Source organism: Bufo gargarizans, chromosome 2 (genome assembly GCF_014858855.1).
Source record: "Bufo gargarizans isolate SCDJY-AF-19 chromosome 2, ASM1485885v1, whole genome shotgun sequence".
In the NCBI taxonomy this organism is placed as follows: Eukaryota; Metazoa; Chordata; class Amphibia; order Anura; family Bufonidae; genus Bufo; species Bufo gargarizans.
In genome coordinates, this window is record NC_058081.1 from 176,867,592 (window position 1) to 176,888,990 (window position 21,399).

The 21,399-nt window shown below is 42.0% G+C and overlaps 1 protein-coding gene across 2 annotated transcripts in view; it reads right to left on the minus strand.

Moving 5' to 3' along the window:
- Positions 1-21,399, minus strand: part of LRRC49 (leucine rich repeat containing 49) — a 166,368-nt gene that overhangs the window by 98,354 nt on the left and 46,615 nt on the right. For both annotated transcript variants that reach the window (XM_044283298.1, XM_044283297.1), the window contains 3 exons: positions 12,026-12,137; positions 9,314-9,517; positions 7,066-7,132 (listed from right to left, as the gene is read on the minus strand). In XM_044283298.1, the coding sequence (XP_044139233.1) occupies positions 7,066-7,132; positions 9,314-9,517; positions 12,026-12,137 (383 nt within the window). The remainder of the gene's footprint in view (positions 1-7,065; positions 7,133-9,313; positions 9,518-12,025; positions 12,138-21,399) is intronic.

Consider the following 21,399-nt stretch of genomic DNA (forward strand, 5'->3'; position numbering starts at 1 on the left):
AACTGTGTGCGCAGACCATAGACAGCAGCAGTGGAGACAGGAAGAGAGAAGGTAGATGGCATGTGCGCGCTGTGTCCTCATACGTCTGACCGGCGGGGGTGCCGGGTGTCGAACACCCATCAATCTGATATTGATGGCTGGAGAACCCCTTACAGTATATAAAAGTAGGATTTGTGTTATCACATGATAAATGTAAAGCACTTTGGTGGTCTGTATGGGGGAAATGGCAACATATGGTACTCTATTCCTGGTTAACTGTATGCACAAACTACCTCTATTGCTGATTTCCTGTCTCTGGACATCAAACTTCAAATGACTGGAAATTAATTTGCATATGTATCAAATCAGGTTTTTTTACACAATAAAAGCACACAGAGCTATGGGGACTGGGTATTGCGGATGTGCTAGCGGGCATCTAGCAGCCCATGTCCTCAGCTCTATACCCAAATTCCAGGTGTCAGGTTCCCTTTAATACTTCCTCAAACCTTCTAATGAACTTCACACTGAACCATTAAAGGGGATATCTGTAATCATATCATCTCTATGTACAGATAACACATGATCCACCATTCATAATAGCTGGTTGTCAAAGCTTATCTACTCTAAGTATGCCTACAAAACTCTAAAAGAAGTCAACTCCAGACCAATGTGTCTATGGCCCCTGTGCATAATCATGTCCAGGAAATAGAATTAAAAAAAAAACTTGCAATCAGAAAATAAAAACTGTTTAGAAAAAAGGACACATGTCGCTATCTGGTTTTAACTGGTAGAAAAAAAATTGATGACACATTTCTTTTAACCAACACTACTAAGATTAGGCTACTTTCACACTAGCGTTTGATCGGATCCGTTCTGAACGGATCCGATCATATTAATGCAGACGGAGGCTCCGTTCAGTACGGATCCGTCTGCATTAATAACTTAGAAAAAAATCTAAGTGTGAAAGCAGCCTGAGCGGATCCGTTCAGACTTTCAATGTAAAGTCAATGGGGGACGGATCCGCTTGAAGATTTAGCCATATGGTGACATCTTCAAGCGGATCCGTTCCCATTGACTTACATTGTAAGTCTGAACGGATCCGCTCGCCTCCGCACGGCCAGGCGGACAGCTGAACGCTGCAAGCAGCGTTCAGCTGTCCGCCTGTCCGTGCGGAGGCGAGCGGAGCAGAGGCTGAACGCCGCCAGACTGATGCAGTCTGAGCGGATCTGCTCCATTCAGACTGCATCAGGGCTGGACGGAGGCGTTCGGGTCCGCTCGTGAGCTCCTTCAAACGGAGCTCACGAGCGGACCGACGAGCGCAAGTGTAAAAGGAGCCTTAAAGGGGTTGTCCAGGTTCAGAGCTGAACCCGGACATATCCCCTTCTTCCCCTACTCAGCCCCACTGACATGAGCATTGGAGTATTTCATGCTCCGATGCTCTCCCTTGCACCAAACTGTATTGTGCAGGGCAAGGGCTGTTTGTTTGTATTTTTACACTGCTAGGCGGAGGCTTTCACCTAGCAGTGTTCCCAATGACGATACCAGCATTGATGGGTCAGCTTTAGGGTCCATTCACACGTCCGTAATTTGGGTCCGCATTCGTTCCGCAATTTGCGGACCCATTCACTTTCAATGGGGCTAGAACGGATGCAAATCCACATTTCCTGGATCCGCATCCGTTTTTTCGGGATCCGCAATTTAGTTCCTGAAATAAATAGAACATGTCCTATTCTTGTCCGCAATTGCGGACCAGAAAAGGCATTTTCTATTATAGTGTCTGATGTGCGGTCCGCAAATTGCGGCTCCGCAAAACACTTACGGACGTGTGAATGGACCCTTAGTGCTGCCCTAGCCATTTTACAGGATAGGGCAGCGCTAAATCCTGCCCATTAGTGCTAGTGATTTCACCGGACTCACTGCTAGGTGGAACCCTCCGCCTAACTTACCCATGAAGAGCCCGGTACGTCACCGGATCTCCAGAAAAAGCCTTTGGCTTGCACAATTCAGAGCAGGGCAAGGGAGAGCATAGGAGCATTAAATACGCAGATGCTCATGTCAGAGGGGCTGAGTGGGGATATATATATATATATATATTATATTTGTAACCACTTTATCATTGTAGACTTTTCCTACTCATTTAGGCTACTTTCACACTTGTTGCAGTGTGATCCGGCAGGCAGTTCAGTCGTCGGAACTGCCCGCCGGATCCGCCGATCTGCATGTGACTAAAAGCATTTGTGAGACGCATCCGGATGCAGATCCGTCTCACAATTGTATTGCAAGAACGGATCCGTCTCTCTGCTTGTCATGCGGACAGACGGATGTGTTTTGCAACTTTTTTCACATTTTTATCGGTCTGCGCGTCCAGGACGGATCCAGCATTCTGGCATTTTGAACTTATACATTCCTATGTGGAAAAATGCAGAATCCGGCATTCCGGCAAGTCTTGAGTTTTTTTCGCCGGAGATAAAACCGTAGCCTGCTACGGTTTTATCTTTTGCCTGATCAGTCAAAATTACTGAACTGAAGATATCCTGAAGACATCCTGATGCATCCTGAACGGATTACTCTCCATTCAGAATGCATGAGGATAAAACTGATCAGTTCTTTTCCGGTATAGAGCCCCTGTGACGGAACTCTATGCCGGAAAAGAAAAACTAAAGTGTGAAAGTACCCTCACATCTGTATTTCTCTCCCCTTTTCTCAAAAGTGGTTTCCCAGAGCCAACTGTTTTTCCAGAAACAGTGCCACATCTGTTCATGGGCTGTGACTGGTATTGCAGTTCAGTCCAAAACTAGATTCATACTCTGATTTTCAGTTTTTAAATTAAGTCTACATATCTACAACATTTAAATGGAGTCTGTCACCAGAGATCTCCCTACATGTTATTATAGTTCTTGTTAATATGAAAATTAGGTGTTTGGTGCAATCAGGGCATCACTGTTGCTCTCATAGCACCAAATCCCCCCAGCCCCCACCCGTTCTGTGGCCATCCCTGCCTTAGCCACTTTGATTAACAGGGCCAGGCAGTGGCAACGTAATCTTGCCTAACCCCGTGTTCTCACACATGCGCTGTTATTTCGCATATCAGAGCATCCGGAGTCCAGCCTGGGCCAAAAACAAGTGTACTGAGCGTGTGCCAATGACATACAGGTCCTTCTAAAAAAATTAGCATATTGTGATAAAGTTCATTATTTTCTGTAATGTACTGATAAACATTAGCCTTTCATATATTTTAGATTCATTACACACCAACTGAAGTAGTTCAAGCCTTTTATTGTTTTAATATTGATGATTTTGGCATACAGCTCATGAAAACCCAAATTTCTAAAAAAATTAGCATATTTCATCCGACCAATAAAAGAAAAGTGTTTTTAATACAAAAAAAGTCAACCTTCAAATAATTATGTTCAGTTATGCACTCAATACTTGGTCGGGAATCCTTTTGCAGAAATGACTGCTTCAATGCGGCGTGGCATGGAGGCAATCAGCTTGTGGCACTGCTGAGGTGTTATGGAGGCCCAGGATGCTTCAATAGCGGCCTTAAGCTCATCCAGAGTGTTGGGTCTTACGTCTCTCAACTTTCTCTTCCCAATATCCCACAGATTCTCTATGGGGTTCAGGTCAGGAGAGTTGGCAGGCCAATTGAGCACAGTAATACCATGGTCAGTAAACCATTTACCAGTGGTTTTGGCACTGTGAGCAGGTGCCAGGTAGTGCTGAAAAATGAAATCTTCATCTCCATAAAGCTTTTCAGCAGATGGAAGCATGAAGTGCTCCAAAATCTCCTGATAGCTAGCTGCATTGACCCTGCCCTTGATAAAACACAGTGGACCAACACCAGCAGCTGACATGGCACCCCAGACCATAACTGACTGTGGGTACTTGACACTGGACTTCAGGCATTTTGGCATTTCCCTCTCCCCAGTCTTCCTCCAGACTCTGGCACCTCGATTTCCAAATGACATGCCAAATTTGCTTTCATCCGAAAAAAGTACTTTGGACCACTGAGCAACAGTCCAGTGCTGCTTCTCTGTAGCCCAGGTCAGGCGCTTCTGCTGCTGTTTCTGGTTCAAAAGTGGCTTGACCTGGGGAATGCGGCACCTGTAGCCCATTTCCTGCACACGCCTGTACACGGTGGCTCTGGATGTTTCTACTCCAGACTCAGTCCACTGCTTCCGCAGGTCCCCCAAGGTCTGGAATCAGTCCTTCTCCACAATATCAGGGTCCGGTCACCTCTTCTCGTTGTGCAGCGTTTTCTGCCACACTTTTTCCTTCCCACAGACTTCCCACTGAGGTGCCTTGATACAGCACTCTGGGAACAGCCTATTCGTTCAGAAATTTCTTTCTGTGTCTTACCCTCTTGCTTGAGGGTGTCAATGATGGCCTTCTGGACAGCAGTCAGGTCGGCAGTCTTACCCATGATTGCGGTTTTGAGTAATGAACCAGGCTGGGAGTTTTTAAAAGCCTCAGGAATCTTTTGCAGGTGTTTAGCATTAATTAGTTGATTCAGATGATTAGGTTAATAGCTCGTTTAGAGAACCTTTTCATGATATGCAAATTTTTTTAGATAGGAATTTGGGGTTTTCATGAGCTGTATGCCAAAATCATCAATATTAAAACAATAAAAGGCTTGAACTACTTCAGTTGTGTGTAATGAATCTAAAATATATGAAAGTCTAATGTTTATCAGTACAAGATGGGGAAAGGGATCTGTGCACTGTTATGCCCATAACAGTGCACATATCCCCCTCTCCATAACAGCGCCACCCACAGATCCCCCTCTCCATAACAGCGTCGTCCACAGATCCCCCTCTCCATAACAGCGTCGTCCACAGATCCCCCTCTCCATAACAGCGCCGTCCACAGATCCCCCTCTCCATAACAGCGCCACCCACAGATCCCCCTCTCCATAACAGCGCCACCCACAGATCCCCCTCTCCATAACAGTGCCACCCACAGATCCCCCTCTCCATAACAGCACCGTCCACAGATCCCCCATAATAGTGTCGTCCACAATTTGTTTTAATATGGCCTTTGAACATAATTTTTCAAGTAAGATCATATAAACCTCTCTGTTTTGTAATTTTGTCGTTTTTCCCGATTAATCGTAGAAATGAATCGGCAACTAATTGATTATTCAAATAATCGTTAGCTGCAGCCCTAGTATTTTTAAATGCCATTAATTCCAGGGCGCTATGCATCTAAGGGTACAGCTACACGGCACAGTGTTATCCCATAAAAATGTAAGGGGTTGCAGCACAAGTCATAGGTCTGCCACTGCAACCCCTGAACTCAAAAAAAAAATCAAAAAAAATCATTTCGAAGGGGTAACTGCTTCACTGCAATTCCACTGCGATCCTGGCCACGACAGCTGTTGTGCAACCAGTATCGCCGTGTAACCCTACCCTACAAGGGGGAATACATACATACATGGTATAGAACAAAACAAGAACAATGAGAATGAACTGATTAACAGAATAGTGAAGAGGTGGGTGAGGCCCCTGACCACAAGAGCTTGCAATCTACAAGGTAAAGTAAGTTAAGACAATCACCTAATGCGAATGGTGAAACCGGTGTCGTTATCTATATGTAGGTGATATTTGTTATTGTAATTCTGTCTGTGATAATAATGAGATGACTGCTGAGAAGTTATGTGTACAGAACAGGAATAGTCAGCCTATTATTGTCTTTAGTGAAAATCGCAGGATATTAGTTTTTAACCCCTTAGTGACCACCTATATGCCTTTTTACGGCGGTCACTAAGGGGACAGGCTGGGTCGCCGCCTTTTTACGGCGGTCTCGTCTATGCGCAGCACGGGTCCCACATGCAACGGAGAGAGGGGGCTCGGCTCTCACATGAGAGCCGCTCTCCTGCGCTAACAGCCTGGACCGGTAGGAGTGCCGATCCAGCCTGTTTAACACCTTACATGCGACAGACAATGGCGTCCGCTGCATGTAAGCGGTGACAGAGGGAGCAGACTCCCTCTGTCTCCCATCGGGGTGCCAATGGGAGACAGAGGGAGTCCGATGTGTAAAGGCAGACTGGGACCTGGTGTAAGTCTGCCTTGAGTGTTTTGCAGAGAGACACAACATGTTGGTCAATGTCTGTATAGCACTGACATTAAAATTCAATGTACAATGTACATTGCATTTTAGAAGCAATCAAAAGATTGTTATAGTCCCCTAGTGGGACTATTAAGGCTAGGTCTACACGACGACGCTTTTCAATGAAAAAAATTGCAAATATACAATCCCCCTACGTCTGGTATTGCCGCTTCCGTAACGACCCGCACTACACAAATATATTGTAAATTATCCCGTACAGTGACCGTTGTAAAAAAAATGCTAGAATTGCTCATTTATTTTTTGTTGCCACCGAAAAAACGTAATAACAAGCAATCAAAAAGTGTTATTTACCCCAAAATGATACCAACTAAAAATAGTCCCGCAAGATTCAAGCCCTCACAAGACAAGTTATAGGTCTTGGGATGTGGCGATGCAAAAAGATTTTGTTCGTTAAAAAAAAAAGGGGGTTTATTGCACAAAAGTATTAAAACATAAAAAAAACTATATGTATTTGGTATTGTTGCAATTGTACTGACCCAGAGAATAAAGATATTATGTTATTTATGCTGAAAAATTAACGCCGCAAAATTTGTAACGTAAAAACTCAGTGGCAGTATTGCTGTTTTTTCCACTATTCCTCCCACAAAGGGTTAAAAGAAAGTTATGTGTACCCCAAAATGCCACCGTTAAAAACTACAACTTTTCCCGCAAAAAACAAGCCCTCATACAGCTACATAGAAGGAAAAATAAAAAAAAGTTATAGCTCTTGGAAGGCGACGATGAGTAATACCCAGTAAGACCCAAAATAGGCTGGTCACTAAGAGGTTAAATATAGATAGTGACATGGAAAACTAAAAATAACCACCAATAATCCTTAAAAAATATGCATAACAGTTGGAAATTTTATGATGACACATTGCCTTCAAACATATGTCCATGCATCCTATGTATTGCTACAGTGTAATTCTGATATATTTTCTTCTATATACACAGTACATAGATATTTTGGACAATTACCTGATTGCCATGGAGATCAAGGACATCAAGATTTTTAAGATTTTCCAAATTTGATATTTTCTGAATCCTGAGAGAGTTAAACCAAGAAAATAGTCAAACATTGTTCATGTAGGAACTGGTTTGGTTCTACACACACTTTTTACATTTAGCTGTTAGCAATGCATTATAGTCTGCAAAACGGTCCAGAATTCATGAATAATAGACCATAATTCCTGGTTTGCACAATGATAGTGGAAAGCGAGGACATAAAGACTGGTATAGTATAAAGCCACACACGGGAGAGGCCTATGGCCAAGGGCACATATAACCTGAACGATGTCACCACTTGTCTTTGGACTTCCTATGCACTGCCCAAGGATTGAACATTATTGTCCATTGATCCAAAGGAAAAGGAAAAGATAGTGTTGAAGATTCTACCATATTTAAGAGGGCCTAGAAAGGAGGCAAACCTATGGCACGGATGCCAGACGAGGCACTCAGAGCCCTCTCTGTGGGCACACGCGCTGTGGAAAAAAATCTATGATGTACCAATATGCCTTAGACTTTTCCTGCCATTCATCAGCGCAGGGCTGCACTATGAACAGCACATTGAATGTAGGCAGGCTATTATAGCTACATGATAAAGTAAGATAAATAAGTGGGTTTTGAATTGCAGTTTGGGCACTCGGTCTCGAAAAGGTTCACCACCACTGGCCTAGAAAGGCGGCTATGGATGTCTGAGCACTGTGTAGCAACCAATGTTCATCACGTCTGCCAGAGAGGCACACAACTACTATATGTAGCTGGTGCAGTACTGCGTGGTGGCCTTTGTTTTTGTGGTGCTGTTCTGGTGGTTTGGTGGGACCCAGTGCCATGGGGGCATTGTCAGACAGCAGGGATGCTGCTTTGACTCCTGGGTCCCGCCGCCTACCAGGGCATTACCGCTTTGCCACCGCACTGCGCTGCGCCCTTTTGTCAGAGTAGGTCCCACTCAAAAGAGGCGACCTTGGCGTGGTGAGTGGGCTTATGCCTTTTGATCAAAATGTACACTAATGCCTCTTGTACAGCATGTAGTATGGGGGCTGTACACTTTAATATAGCACTGATAAGCGAGTTAGATCAAAGCATAGCATTGTGGATATGCGATCCAGTTCTGTTTCTCCCCCCCCCCCATGTATGCTATATGTAGCTGCCACCAGTTCACTATTAGCTGCCTCAATTCATCTGCAGTTATCTCCCCTATAGTGGTAAATACTTGCAGCCAGAACAATATGGTGGTCCCTCAAGTTACAACGGCCTCAGCTCACTTTCCAGGGACACTGAAACCAAATTCAATGTACTTTGCCACAGACAATTAGGATCTGTGGCGTGTACGATTGGTTGGAAGAGCCAACCAATCAGCATGCAATGATAGGCTGTCTAGTAGCGCCCTCTACAGTGCTCCATGTTGTGTCCTGCTCTTTGCAGGATGAGCTGCTCCTTTGGACACCAGGTGAGGGTAGCTCCCCGCTATTGTGTACTGTGCTTCACCCTGAAGAAGCTCCTATCCTCAATATAGAAAGTGATTCCAGCTCCCAGCAGCTATTTCTTTGTTTTATTATGTAAATGTGTCCTGTATCTACAATATTAATCTGTTCAGAATTATTGAATCTTCATTTTATTCCTATTTTGAGTTGACATTTTGAGGCTTTCAAACCAATGACTAGTTTTAGCAGTTTTAACTTGCCCAAAAGGGTTTTCCAGCCACAAACTAACCAGAATGCGGTGGAAAGAAAAAAAAAAAAAAAAAAAAATCATACTCCCACCATTGATGGGACGTTCCCCTGTCCACACCACTTCCTGCTACCTGGTCCAACAATGATGTGTCCACAGAGAAGTACTTGGTTGTCAGTAAGTGGTTGCAGTAGTCACATTGCCATGTCGACATGTCATTGCTGGACCAGGAAGAAAGAACAGTGGGGGGAAGTATCAGAAAGGGATCAGATGAGGGTTAGTGAGAAGAGTATGGGTTTCTTACTTTTTTCCACAGTATCCTAAGCAGTTTTACATATATTTTTTTTAGGCCTGGAAAACCCCCTTGAATATTGTAACTTCAGGGACCTCTGTATAATATATAATCAGAAAAACAGAGCCCGTATATATTCTATAAATGCCTACAGTGGGACACCCCCTTTATAAAATGATTCATGTAATGCAATTCCTAGTAGTCTGGATACACATATAAAGTAATGGACACTTATCAATATAGGTGAAAATAGTAAGCACATACCTGTTTTTACCAAGCATAAGCACACGTAAAGATCTCAAAGAAGACAGGCCATTTATTTCTTCTATCTGGTTATCATAAAGATCTATGAATATTAGACGGTTAAAGCTTGAGAGATTCTGGATTGTTGTTATAACGTTGTGCTGAAGATATAATAGCCGGAGCTGTTCTTCTCCTTCTATTACAGGGAAGACTGTGAAGCCTTGCCTTTAAAAAGAGAAACAAAATATATAAGACCTTATAAAGTGGTGCTTCTCATCCAAGGGAGTGGGCTCAATCATAATTTTGCCATGAATAAAGAATGGAATGAAAACTCCCCCCAAGAGCAACTTCTCCAGCATGATGGAGCACCATGTCACAAGGCAAAAGTGATAACTAATGGTCTCAGTGAACAAAACATTGAAAATGTGTGTCCATTGCCAGGAAAACTCCCTAGATCTCCATCCCATTGAGAACCTGTGGTCAATCCTCGGTAGACAAACAAAAACCTGGAAACTGTGATAAACTGGTAGCACTGATTAGGCAAGAATGCCATCAGTCAGGATTTGGCCCAGAAGCTGATATCCAGCATGCAAAGCTGAACTGCAGAAGTCTTAAAAAAAAGTATGGTCAACACTGGGAAGATTGAGTCTTTGCATAAACTTGATGTATTTGAGAATAAAAAAAAACTATAAAAAAAAAAAACTATAAAAAAAAAACTACTTAAGCTACTTTCACACTTTCGGTAGCCTTTTCTGTGCTACCGCAAGTCCACTGTGCCGCCGGAAGTCCGCTTGAGCCCCATTCACTATAATGGGGCATGCCGGAGGTTCGGCTGCAGCACGGCAAACATGCCGAGAGGAGGCGGGACAAAATCCGCAGCGTGCTGTAGTTTTATTCCGGCCGCCTCTTGGGATGTTTGCCGTGCTGCAGTCGGACTTCCAGCCTACCCCATTATAGTGAATGGGGTCGGAGCGCACTTCCAGTGGCACGGTGGACTTGCGGTAGCACGGATCCGGCAGGCTGTTCCTCCGCCGAAACAGCCTGCCGGAAAAGGCTACAGAAAGTGTGAAAGTAGCCTTATGAAATGCGTATTATTGTACTTCAGTATATAATGGAAACAACTAACAAAAAAGATCTAAAAACACTGAAGCAGCAAGCCTTATGAAAGTCAAAATTTGTGTCAGCCTGAAAACTTTTGGCCATGACTGTATACTCAGGTCTGCAGATTGCACTCAATTGTAAAGGGAATGATACCAATAATATCGCTCTGTTGCTTTTTAAGCACCTCCCTAATATAACCTTCAAACCACGTGGTGTATTTCTTGTGGATTTTACACATGGACTCTGCAGCAAAAATCCTGAAAATGCATATGAATAAGGTTTTACAAAAAAGTATTCACATACTGTAGAAAAAAGCCTTACAGCATTGAGGGCATGCTGTGGTATTCTTCCAAATGTATTACAGATCCTCTTCCCTTTCACACTTCCTCTTGTACAATGGTGTTAAAATAATAGCAGTGTGTTTACAAAAGGGAATAAAGCTCAAAATCCTTCTAATAGCTTCTATTTCCATACACACAAATGCATTGGGAGCTCTACACATTCTATTCCAAATCAAAACATGAAGAAAAATATATCAAATTTCTGTTGTTCCTCTAAATAAATTTGAGAAAAGTGAATATTAGACAGTTCAAAAAAATTGCAGTGTTTGTATTCTTCTTTACAAACTCAAACATTCACTATATAAACTGAAAAATGTTTGAAGATTTTGCTTTCCTTTGAATCACTTCACTAATATTTAGCTGTATAACCACTGTCTCCGAGAACTGCTGTACATCTGTGTTGCATGGAGTCAACCAACTTCTGGCCCCTGTGAACAGGTATTCCAGCCCAGGATGATTGGACCACATTCCACAGTTCTTCTCTATTCTCTTATTCCAGACCCCCATTTTCTCCTAAATTCCTGGTAGGCCTGGTCTCCTCATCCTATAGTCAACAGAAACTGCCCTTAACAAGGTTTCAAATGATTTCCTGTCAGATAAGTATATATTGTGACTACTTTGATTCTTCTGGAGCTTTCTGTGGCGTTTGACACTGTAGACCACCAACTCCTACTAAGCATGCTTCAACTCTATTGGGATTAAAGGGAACCTGTCACGTTGAACATGGTGTTTGAGTGCGGGCAGCATGTTATAGATCAGGAGGAGCTGAGGAGACTAGTTTTGTGGGAAAAGATTCTGTATAACTTGTATTTTATTCATTTTTATATTCCTGCGCATTCTGGGCTTTGAAGTCAAGGAGGCCCCTCTTCATAACTTCATAACTTTGCTGATATGGGGAGGAGAAGCGTTTAAATAGAACAACAGTCAAGTATATAATACACATCTGAATGGCATGGGTAACTTTGCCAAAGCAGTCTTTTCCATATTATGTTGAACAACCGAAGGCCAGAGACACATATACGGTATATATTTTTCACAAGTTTCTGGTATGAAACTTTACCACTGGACAGATGGTTCATATCATAAGTGTATCGTGTTAGACACAGGCATAGAGCAGTATTATGCTGAGTAAAAACTGTTTACAGTGTATAGCGTATGCTTGGCCCAAACCTGACTGCAAACAGCTGTCCTTTATTAGCCATTCTATGTAACCCCAGATAAGGTCACCCACCGGCTGCTGTAACCGTGGACTAGGCACAATCACTATGTGCACTCATTGTCTGCTGCTTACCTCTCTAAATTGAGTTTGTCTGGGCTGACTGCTTTCTCCTCCGCTGTGCGGTGCACAACAGGACATCCAAGTTCTGATCTTGATAGAGTTTTCAAACAATGAAAATGGTTTACTGAAAAAAAGTCAAATAATACAATTTCAATACAAACAGTCCATGAACACTGTATGAAGTATAGAAAAAAAAAAACAATCAGACTTTAAAGAGTTCTAAAGTTTATCGTAAATCTTTAGAGAGGTTTATTCATGACAAGAAAATAGAACTATGTAATATAAATCCGATCTACATCAAGGGACATGTATAGCTATATGTACAGTTTTTCTTTAAAGGATATTGGTTGTGTTTATTTTTTATTTTCGTTTTTGTTCTACAGCCTGCTGTGCTTCCTATGCACAGCAGGCTGCTCCTCAGTGAGTTTACAGAGAATCCGTCATCTGACAGATTTTCTGTAACTCCTCCTGTGTGCACATGGGAGCGTGCACTGTCTCGCTCTCCTCCCCCCCCCCCCTCCGAGATCCTGTGTGCACCATGAGACCCTCTGTGCACCCTGAGATCCCCTCTGCACCCTGAGATCCCCTCCTCGCTGTCCCCCACCCGCAGCTGTACACTATATAGTGTACTGCAGTGTATTGTAAGCCATCAGACCCACTGGATCTTCAAGAACCAAGTGGGTCAGGGTCCTAAAAATGTAAAAAAATAAAAAAAAATTCCTAGATCCACACATAATTGGTTAAAAATGTAAAAAATAAAAAACACTAAACATGTTTGGTATCGCCACGTCCATAAGGACCTGATCTATAAAAGGATCATATTACTTTTACCGCACAGTGAACACCATAAAATGACCTGCTCTATAAAATTATCACATGATCTACCCTGTCAGGTGAACATTGTAAAAAAAAAAAAAAGTGCAAGAACAGCCATTTTTGGGTTACCTGGCCTCACAAAAAGCATAAGATATAATATATATACACACACACACACACACACACAACTACCTCTATCAAAAGATTTAAATACTGCATGAGTATCTCTAAATATATATATATATATATATATATATATATATATATATACACACACACACACACACACACACATAATGGCAGCACATCAGGCCAAATATAAATATGGAAGTGCAGGCCAATGGATCCGGCAACAAATCTCCACTTATCAGGCTCCTCTCTTACTTCCCCCTTACTTGTTAACTAATGGCCCTTTACATAGGACAACTATCTAGCAGATTGTCAGGAACGAAGCATTCCTTCCCGACAATCTGCTGATCATTAGCGGAAGAGACCACTGCTATTATATGCAGCAATCTCCTCCAGAGTATGGGGAGGAGCGATCGCTAATGCCATAGCTCTTCCCCATACTGTCTCGTTGTTTACACAGCACAATCTGCCACTGGGAAGCTCTGATCCTTAGTGCTGCTCAAAAGATACAATTACCTGATGAACAAGTGTTTTGCTCGTTCACCAGGTAATCAGCAGTGCGTTCATTGCTCGTTGAAGGATCAGATTATATCTGCAGCCTATATATGTCTATAGAGAGGGGAGGGGGAAAAGGAAGAGGGATGAGCTGCTGCTGAGAGACACACAAATTATGCTGCTGGTTAGTAAATAATGTACTATGTCGTTTTTGTACATAGTTCTGCTGTACAATGTCCTCCAAGCTGCTGCTTCTAATGGTTTGCTATATAGAGACAGTGGAGCAGAATCTCCAGTTTACTCCCTGTGTACTCTTTGGGAGACATCATAACAGCTAAACCAACCACTAGCACAGGGAAAACTGAGAATTAGAGATAAAGACTGCAGAGGGCAAACATGAAAAATACAAATGTCATATAATGGCCAGATATAACACTACTCCTTATTAACCCACACATGTAAACATATTTTGAGAAGTCACTTGATACAACAGCTACACCTTAAAGAGCTTTTCCCATAGAGAACAATCCTTATCTATCCACAGGGTGGATCACTGGGATTCACACAGTTGGGACCCTCACTGATCACGAGAACGGATGAACTGTGTGAATGGTGGCGGTGCGCATGCCTGTCCACTGCTATATTCAGTTCTACAGGCCTGACTGAGATAGGCTAGCACTGTACTTGGCAGGCAGCCCATAGAAGTGAGTAGAGAGATGGTCACACATGCGCACCACTGCTCCATTCAGGGGCTTGGGAATCTAATTATTATGGGGGTCCCAGCAGTTGAACATTCTGCAATCATACATTTATTATACAATTTAAAAAAATTGCGTGGTCACCAAGGGGTTAAGAGAAATGAAACTTATGCATGCTTACAAAATAATATAAGGCATTTGTATATTAGTACAAGTGGTCCCTTAAGATACAATGGCTCAGGATACAATATTTTCACAATGGTCTTTTCTGGGCCATCGTAAGTTAAAACTAGACTCAACGTACAATGCCCCAGACTCGGATCCAACCAGACAAGGCCACGTCTCTGGTAAAGTAGCTGGATTAGTTACTAGTTATCAGCTATTCCTGACTGTTATATGTAAGAACTTGTTTTATCTGTCTTATCTGCTTTTTTTTTTTTTTAATCTTTTATTTTCTCTTATCTTGGACAACATTTTGGGGCTTTGGAACCGATTACTCAGCTTACCGTACAATGGTTTCAACATACAATGGTCGTCCTGGAACCAATTAATATTGTAACTTGAGGAACCAGTGTATATCCATAGCCTCGAAAAATGACATACTTTTACACATATGCACATATACATGTTCTTGGGTGCAGCCAAAATGAAACTATGTAACATAGTAACATAAGGCTGAAAAAAGACATCTGTCCATCCAGTTCGGCCTGTTATCCTGCAAGTTGATCCAGAGGAAGGCAAAAAAAAAAACACAGCGAGGTAGAAGCCAATTTTCCTCACAAAAAAATTCCTTCCCGACTCCAATCAGAATAACTCCCTGGATCAACGACCCCTCTCTAGTAGCTATAGCCTGTAATATTATTACACTCCAGAAATACATCCAGGCTCCTCTTGAACTCTTTTAGTGAACGCACCATCACCACCTCCTCAGGCAGAGAGTTCCATAGTCTCACTGCTCTTACCGTAAAGAATCCTCTTCTATGTTTGTGTACAAACCTTCTTTCCTCCAGACGCAGAGGATGTCCCCTCGTCACAGTCACAGTCCTGAGGATAAATAGATGATGGGAGAGATCCCTGTACTGACCCCTGATATATTTATACATAGTAATTAGATCTCCCCTCAGTCGTCTTTTTTCTAAAGTGAATAACCCTAATTTTGATAATCTTTCAGGGTACTGTAGTTGCCCCATTCCAGTTATTACTTTAGTTCCCCTCCTCTGAACCCTCTCCAGCTCTGCTATGTCTGCCTTGTTCACAGGAGCCCAGAACTGTACACAGTACTCCATGTGTGGTCTGACTAGTGATTTGTAAAGTGGCAGGACCATGTTCTCATCACGGGCAGCTATGCCCCTTTTGATGCAGCCCATTATCTTATTGGCCTTGGCAGCAGCTGCCTGACGCTGTTTTTTACAGCTTAGTTTGCTGTTCACTAAAATTATCTGCCCAAGCCTCCAATCTATCCAGATCCATCTGTAGTAGTATACTGTCCTCTTCTGTGTTAATTACTTTACACAGTTTAGAGTCATCTGCAAAAATTGATATTTTACTATGCAAGCCTTCTACAAGATCATTAATAAATATATTGAAGAGAAAAGGGCCCAATACTGACCCCTGAGGTACCCCACTAGTGACAGTGACACAGTGTGTACCGTTAATAACCACCCTCTGTTTTCTATCATTGAGCCAGTTACTTACCCATATACAGACATTTCCTCCTAGTCCAAGCATTCTGATTTTATATACTAACCTTTTATGGGGTACAGTGTCAAATGCTTTGGAGAAGTCCATGCTACTGCTAACTATATATGTCTCAGTCCTACCTTGACATAGGCATCCGTGCTATAGTATGTATCGTGCGGTAGTTCTTGCTTCTCTGCTATATGTGATATGCACAGGGAAAGCAGGTCACAGGGAAGATGGCTCCAGCGTAGACTATTAAGTGATTTAAAGTTTTTGGAGAACGCCCCGGCCGGTGGCGATATGCTCCCGTTACCTTTTGCTTGCACTCACGTCTGAGCGGGTGACGTCACCGCAAGTGAACTACGGATGGCAGTAAGGGTCTAACTTCCTACTCGTTTCGAGTACATACAGTACTCTTCGTCAGGGAATGTTACACTCACTGCACATATTCTCACTACTTATAGTCTATGTTGTCTGTCCATCCCCCCTATGTTTCTCACTATTCAAAACCAGTTCTATTTCAGAGTTCAAACCTCTTGGTAACAATGTATCTAGGTTGAATATCCACTCAGTCTCCTTTTTAGATTGTTTCTTTATATAATCTCCACCACGGGCATCTTTTTCTACCTTTTCTATACCCATGAATGACAGTCCTTCTAGTTGTCCTTTGTGCACCTCGGTAAAGTGTCTAGATAGGGGGTGTTCTATTGATTTTTTCTTTACATTGTATATATGTTCGCTTATGCGTTTCTTTAGTTTTCTCTTTGAACGTCCAATATATAGCTTATTGCAGGGGCATCTAATAGCATAGATTACCCCTTCTGTATTGCAAGAAATATGTCCCCTTATTTTCTGTTCAAAGTTACCCTCATAATTTTTTATATTTTGTATTTTCACTCTATTTTTTGCTGTATTTTTACATGGTGCACATCTTTTACATGGGAATAAACCTTGTGGGAGGTTCCCTTTGGTGTGGTTTTTCTTTTTTGTTGTTAGTCCCGCTCCTTTGCTGGTTGAAGCGATCTTATTGCCTATGTTCGCTGCTTTTTTGTATATGAAAATGGGTACTGGTGGTATAAGGTTGTCTACAATTTTGTCTTCCCTCAATATGTCCCAATATTTCTTTACAATCTTTCGGAGAATATACGTCTGTGTATTATATGGGACTATAATGGGTGGTATTTTGTCTTTTGTTTTTGTTTCTGCTTCCGTTTGTTTCTTGTTGTTTTCCCTCTTTTGTGTTAATAATTCTTCTCTCTCTATCATTTTGACTTCTTTCTTCTGCATTTCTATTCTATCCCCATTATATCCCTTTGCTTCAAATTTTTTCCTAATATTTCTGCTTCTTTCTCATATTCTTTTATTTCAGTGCAATTTCTTCTAAGACGAAGAAATTGGCTCCTAGGTATATTATCTAACCATCTAGGTAGATGGCAGCTTTCTCTATTGATATAGCTGTTTGAGTCTGTGGGTTTGGAATAGGTTTTTGTGCTGATGCGGTCTTCTGTAGCATAAATGGTGAGGTCTAAAAAGTTAATTTCATGTTTACTATAAGTTAAAGTAAAATCCAGATAAAATTTATTTTTATTAATCTCCTCTAAAAATAATTTTAATGCGTGTTCCCCTTTATCCCAAATAAAAATGACGTCATCTATGAAACGCCGCCAGAGGACGAGGCCCGCCCGGAGATCGCCGTTGGGGTGTACATAATCCTCCTCCCAACGTCCAACGTAAAGATTTGCGAACCCCGGTGCGAACCTGCTGTTTCAGTTCACCGAGGGGAAGAAACGAGCACCTCTGCATTGTAGTGTTTGCCACATTCCCTCCCCTTGATTGACAGGTCAGGAATCATCACTGCCCTCTTGCCTGGCCTTGTAGCCCCATGCATGTGCCATAGATGCTATAATTGCCGCATGCTCAGTAGATCTCTTTCCGGTTTCATCGCTGCAGAGATGGTTACTGTGCATGTGCTGATGACAGACTATATGGAGCGTGAGCAGGATCACAAGGCCAGGCAAGAGGACACTGACAATGCCTGTCCTTATCAGTCAAAGGGAAGGGATGTGGCAAACGCTGAGCTAAGCTGCACCGAGGGGCTAGTGTTTGCACATAGACTGAAGGTGGATTTGATCAAAGCTCAGCAGTCCTTGTACTTCTTGAGAAGTTTGAAAAAAAAGTACAGCCGTATAAAGCATTGAAAGCATCTTGACATATTGCATTATAGGCTTGTATGGTAACTGCTCAGTTCGTGATCGAATTAGTATATAGTGGGTGTTGAAGATGGCCTAATGGGTTATTGGAAGCCAACTACCCTTGGTTTACAACGCTGCCTAAGTCGGGCAAGGGGAATTGCAGAGGATATCTGGCACCCAAATAATGAGCTATTTGCACTTCTGCCATCAGGAAGCCGTTATAGGTGTTTCCCCTAGATTAAAGAAGACCTTTTTTCCGGAGTCCACGAGGATTTTAAATTCCAATATGCTTTTCTACTAGCACTGAGCTGTTGAAGACTATTTTAATTAGACCATTTTACATGTATTGTCCGTGTCCTAGTCTGGATAGATGCAAACAGTGTTTCATTGGCGTTGTATTTGATATGTTCTCAATGACTATAAAGTTGAATCTAATCTACATCACCCAAATATCAGTCCGATTATCGAACAAACACTTATTCCCGATAATCTGCCAGTCTAAAGGAGAAACGCACATTTATCGGGTGAAATGATCCGAGGTGCGGACACCTCAATCAGCGTTCCTGGGCAGCACATTGAGCTGTCTAATAGCACTCTGCTGCCTAGGAGCAATCATTTTGTATGGGAAAAAGTGACAGTAATAGCGATCGCTCATCCTTATATCTTCACCTCCACTTAATGAGCTGCCAATTTTTTTTCAGAAAGGAACAAATCCTTCCCGATATTTGGGTTCTCCTCGGAGTGTGTAAATGCGCCTTTTTTCTCTGAAACAGATTATGACCATACAGGTACCATTTTGCTCACAAAGATCAAATCTGTCAAAAATTGATCCTACTCATAGGTCCTCTTTAACATAATATTTTGCTTTAAACACTGGATCATTATCTGACAATACACCCCCCTGTATTGGGCAGCTTCTTGATTTACATGGTCAGTATCAGTGATAGAGGCATCCAGATATCAAAATTATTTTTAGGAGCTTCCTTTAAATTCCAGTATTGGGTCATAACATTGTCCATTCTAGCCATAAAATCAGTAAGATGGAACCACTTCATAGAGACCCCTATTATAAAACCTGAAGATAGCATGAGGGGTGTACACAAGCCTTACACAGACCAGAACCGTTAGCGGGGTCAGGAAAAGGCTGGTGTCCTTTCCAGCCGAGGTCACACATCAAATCTCTATTTTGCGATATACATCAAATAAATACGTGGCCTAATCCATATTTGGGCCATGTGTTTTCTCCTGAGAACTCAGGACATGTATATGCTTCTACGGTACCCAAATCAAATAGATCCCAGCTCAGTAACAGGGAGCAATTAGATAACTCCGGCTATCCTGCCATTACCTCCGCCATGTTTGGTACGCACGTGTACGGGACATTAGGATGGAGGTCATATGAAGTTTCTAGGATGCATTCCCATAACAATATTTGAAAACAAAGATTTTGAGGCAGACCTGATGGGTAGCAGAGGTCGTAAAAACTGTTGTGACAGGTCATTACCATACTCACTGGCTGGGAGGGGGGAGTTGTGGGGGAACCTACAGACCCTTTTTAACATGCAAATTGTGATTTCTTTGGGGATCAGTAGCTTTATGGACTGACCAATATTTCTGCTTCCTCAGGCAACCAACGCATAACGTATTAAGTTCTGGTTTTATCCCTTTTATTTTCCAAACTGTTATTTAGCATTCTATGTATATTTTATGTTGCATTTTGTGTGATAACCTCATTGTTTGTACGCACTGTCCTTTTTTTATATTAAAACTTCACTTTAACCACCTCAGCCCCCCTAGCTTTAACCCCCTTAATGACCAGACCACTTTTTACACTTCTGCACTACACTACTTTCACAGTTTATTGCTCGGTCATACAACTTACCACCCAAATGAATTATACCTCCTTTTCTTCTCACGAATAGAGCTTTCATTTGGTGGTATTTCATTGCTGCTGACATTTTTACTTTTTTTTGTTATTAATCGAAAATGACCGAAATCTTTGCAAAAAAATGACATTTTTCACTTTCTGTTGTAAAATTTTTCACTTTCTGTTGTAAAATTTTTCAAATAAAACTACATTTCTATATCAATTTTTCTCAAAATGTATTGTTCTACATATCTTTGATAAATAAAAAAAATCAAATAAGTGTATATTTATTGGTTTGCGCAAAAGTTATAGCGTTTACAAACTATGGTACAAAAATGTGAATTTCCGCATTTTGAAGCAGCTCTGACTTTCTGAGCACCCGTCATGTTTCCTGAGGTTCTACAATGCCCAGACAGTAGAAACACCCCACAAATGACCCCATTTCGGAAAGTAGACACCCTAAGGTATTCGCTGATGGGCATAGTGAGTTCATGGAAGTTTTTATTTTTTGTCACAAGTTAGCGGAAAATTATTATTTTTCTTTTCTTTTTCTTACAAAGGCCTCATGCACACGACCGTTGTGTGCATCCGTGTCCATTGTGCCGTTTTCCATGATTTTCTGCAGACCCATTTACTTTCAATGGGTCAGTTGAAAACTCGGAAAATGCACCGTTGTTCATCCGCCTCCGTGATCCGGGTTTCCTGTCCGTCAAAAAAATATCTTTATGTCTAATAAACGTTATATATATTTTTAATATTCCCTCATTGTCGGATGTGCATTTATGGGGTGGCTCTTTCTCACTCTCTCTTGGGTCAGGTAATTTTTTTATATGCAGCTATACCACCCTTTGCACTGCCTGAATCATTTGGTGTGCCCCCTGTTTCTTTAAGCTTCTAAAAATTGCTAATTAACCATGGCAACCAGGACTGCAGTAGCGTCCTGGTTGCCATGGTTACCGATCGGAGCCCCAGCGATTAAACTGGGACTCCGATCGGAACTTTAATTACGCAGTGGTTCACCTTCAGTCATGGAAGAATGGACCGTTCCTTGAAGAATTGACCCTGGTTTAACTGGGGGTTAATTGTGCGGATCACAGCCCCCTGTAAGAGATCAGGTGCTGCCAGGCAGGAGGGGGAAGTCATATACACAGTTTGAAGTATATTCTAACTTGAAGCGTCCCCATCACTATGGGAACGCCTCTGTGTTAGAATATACTGTCGGATCTGAGATTTCACGATATAACTCAAATCCGATGGTATATTTTAACATAGAGGCGTTCCCATGGTATTCGCCATGCCCCTCACGAAATACCTTGGGGTGTCTTGTGTTTTGGGGTGTATTTTTACATGTACCCATGCTGGGTGAGAGAAATATCTCTGTAAAAGACAACTTTTCCCATTTTTTTTATACAAAGTTGTCATTTTACAGAGATATTTCTCTCACCCAGTATGGGTATATGTAAAAATACACCCCAAAACACATTGCCCTACTACTCCTGAGTACGGCGA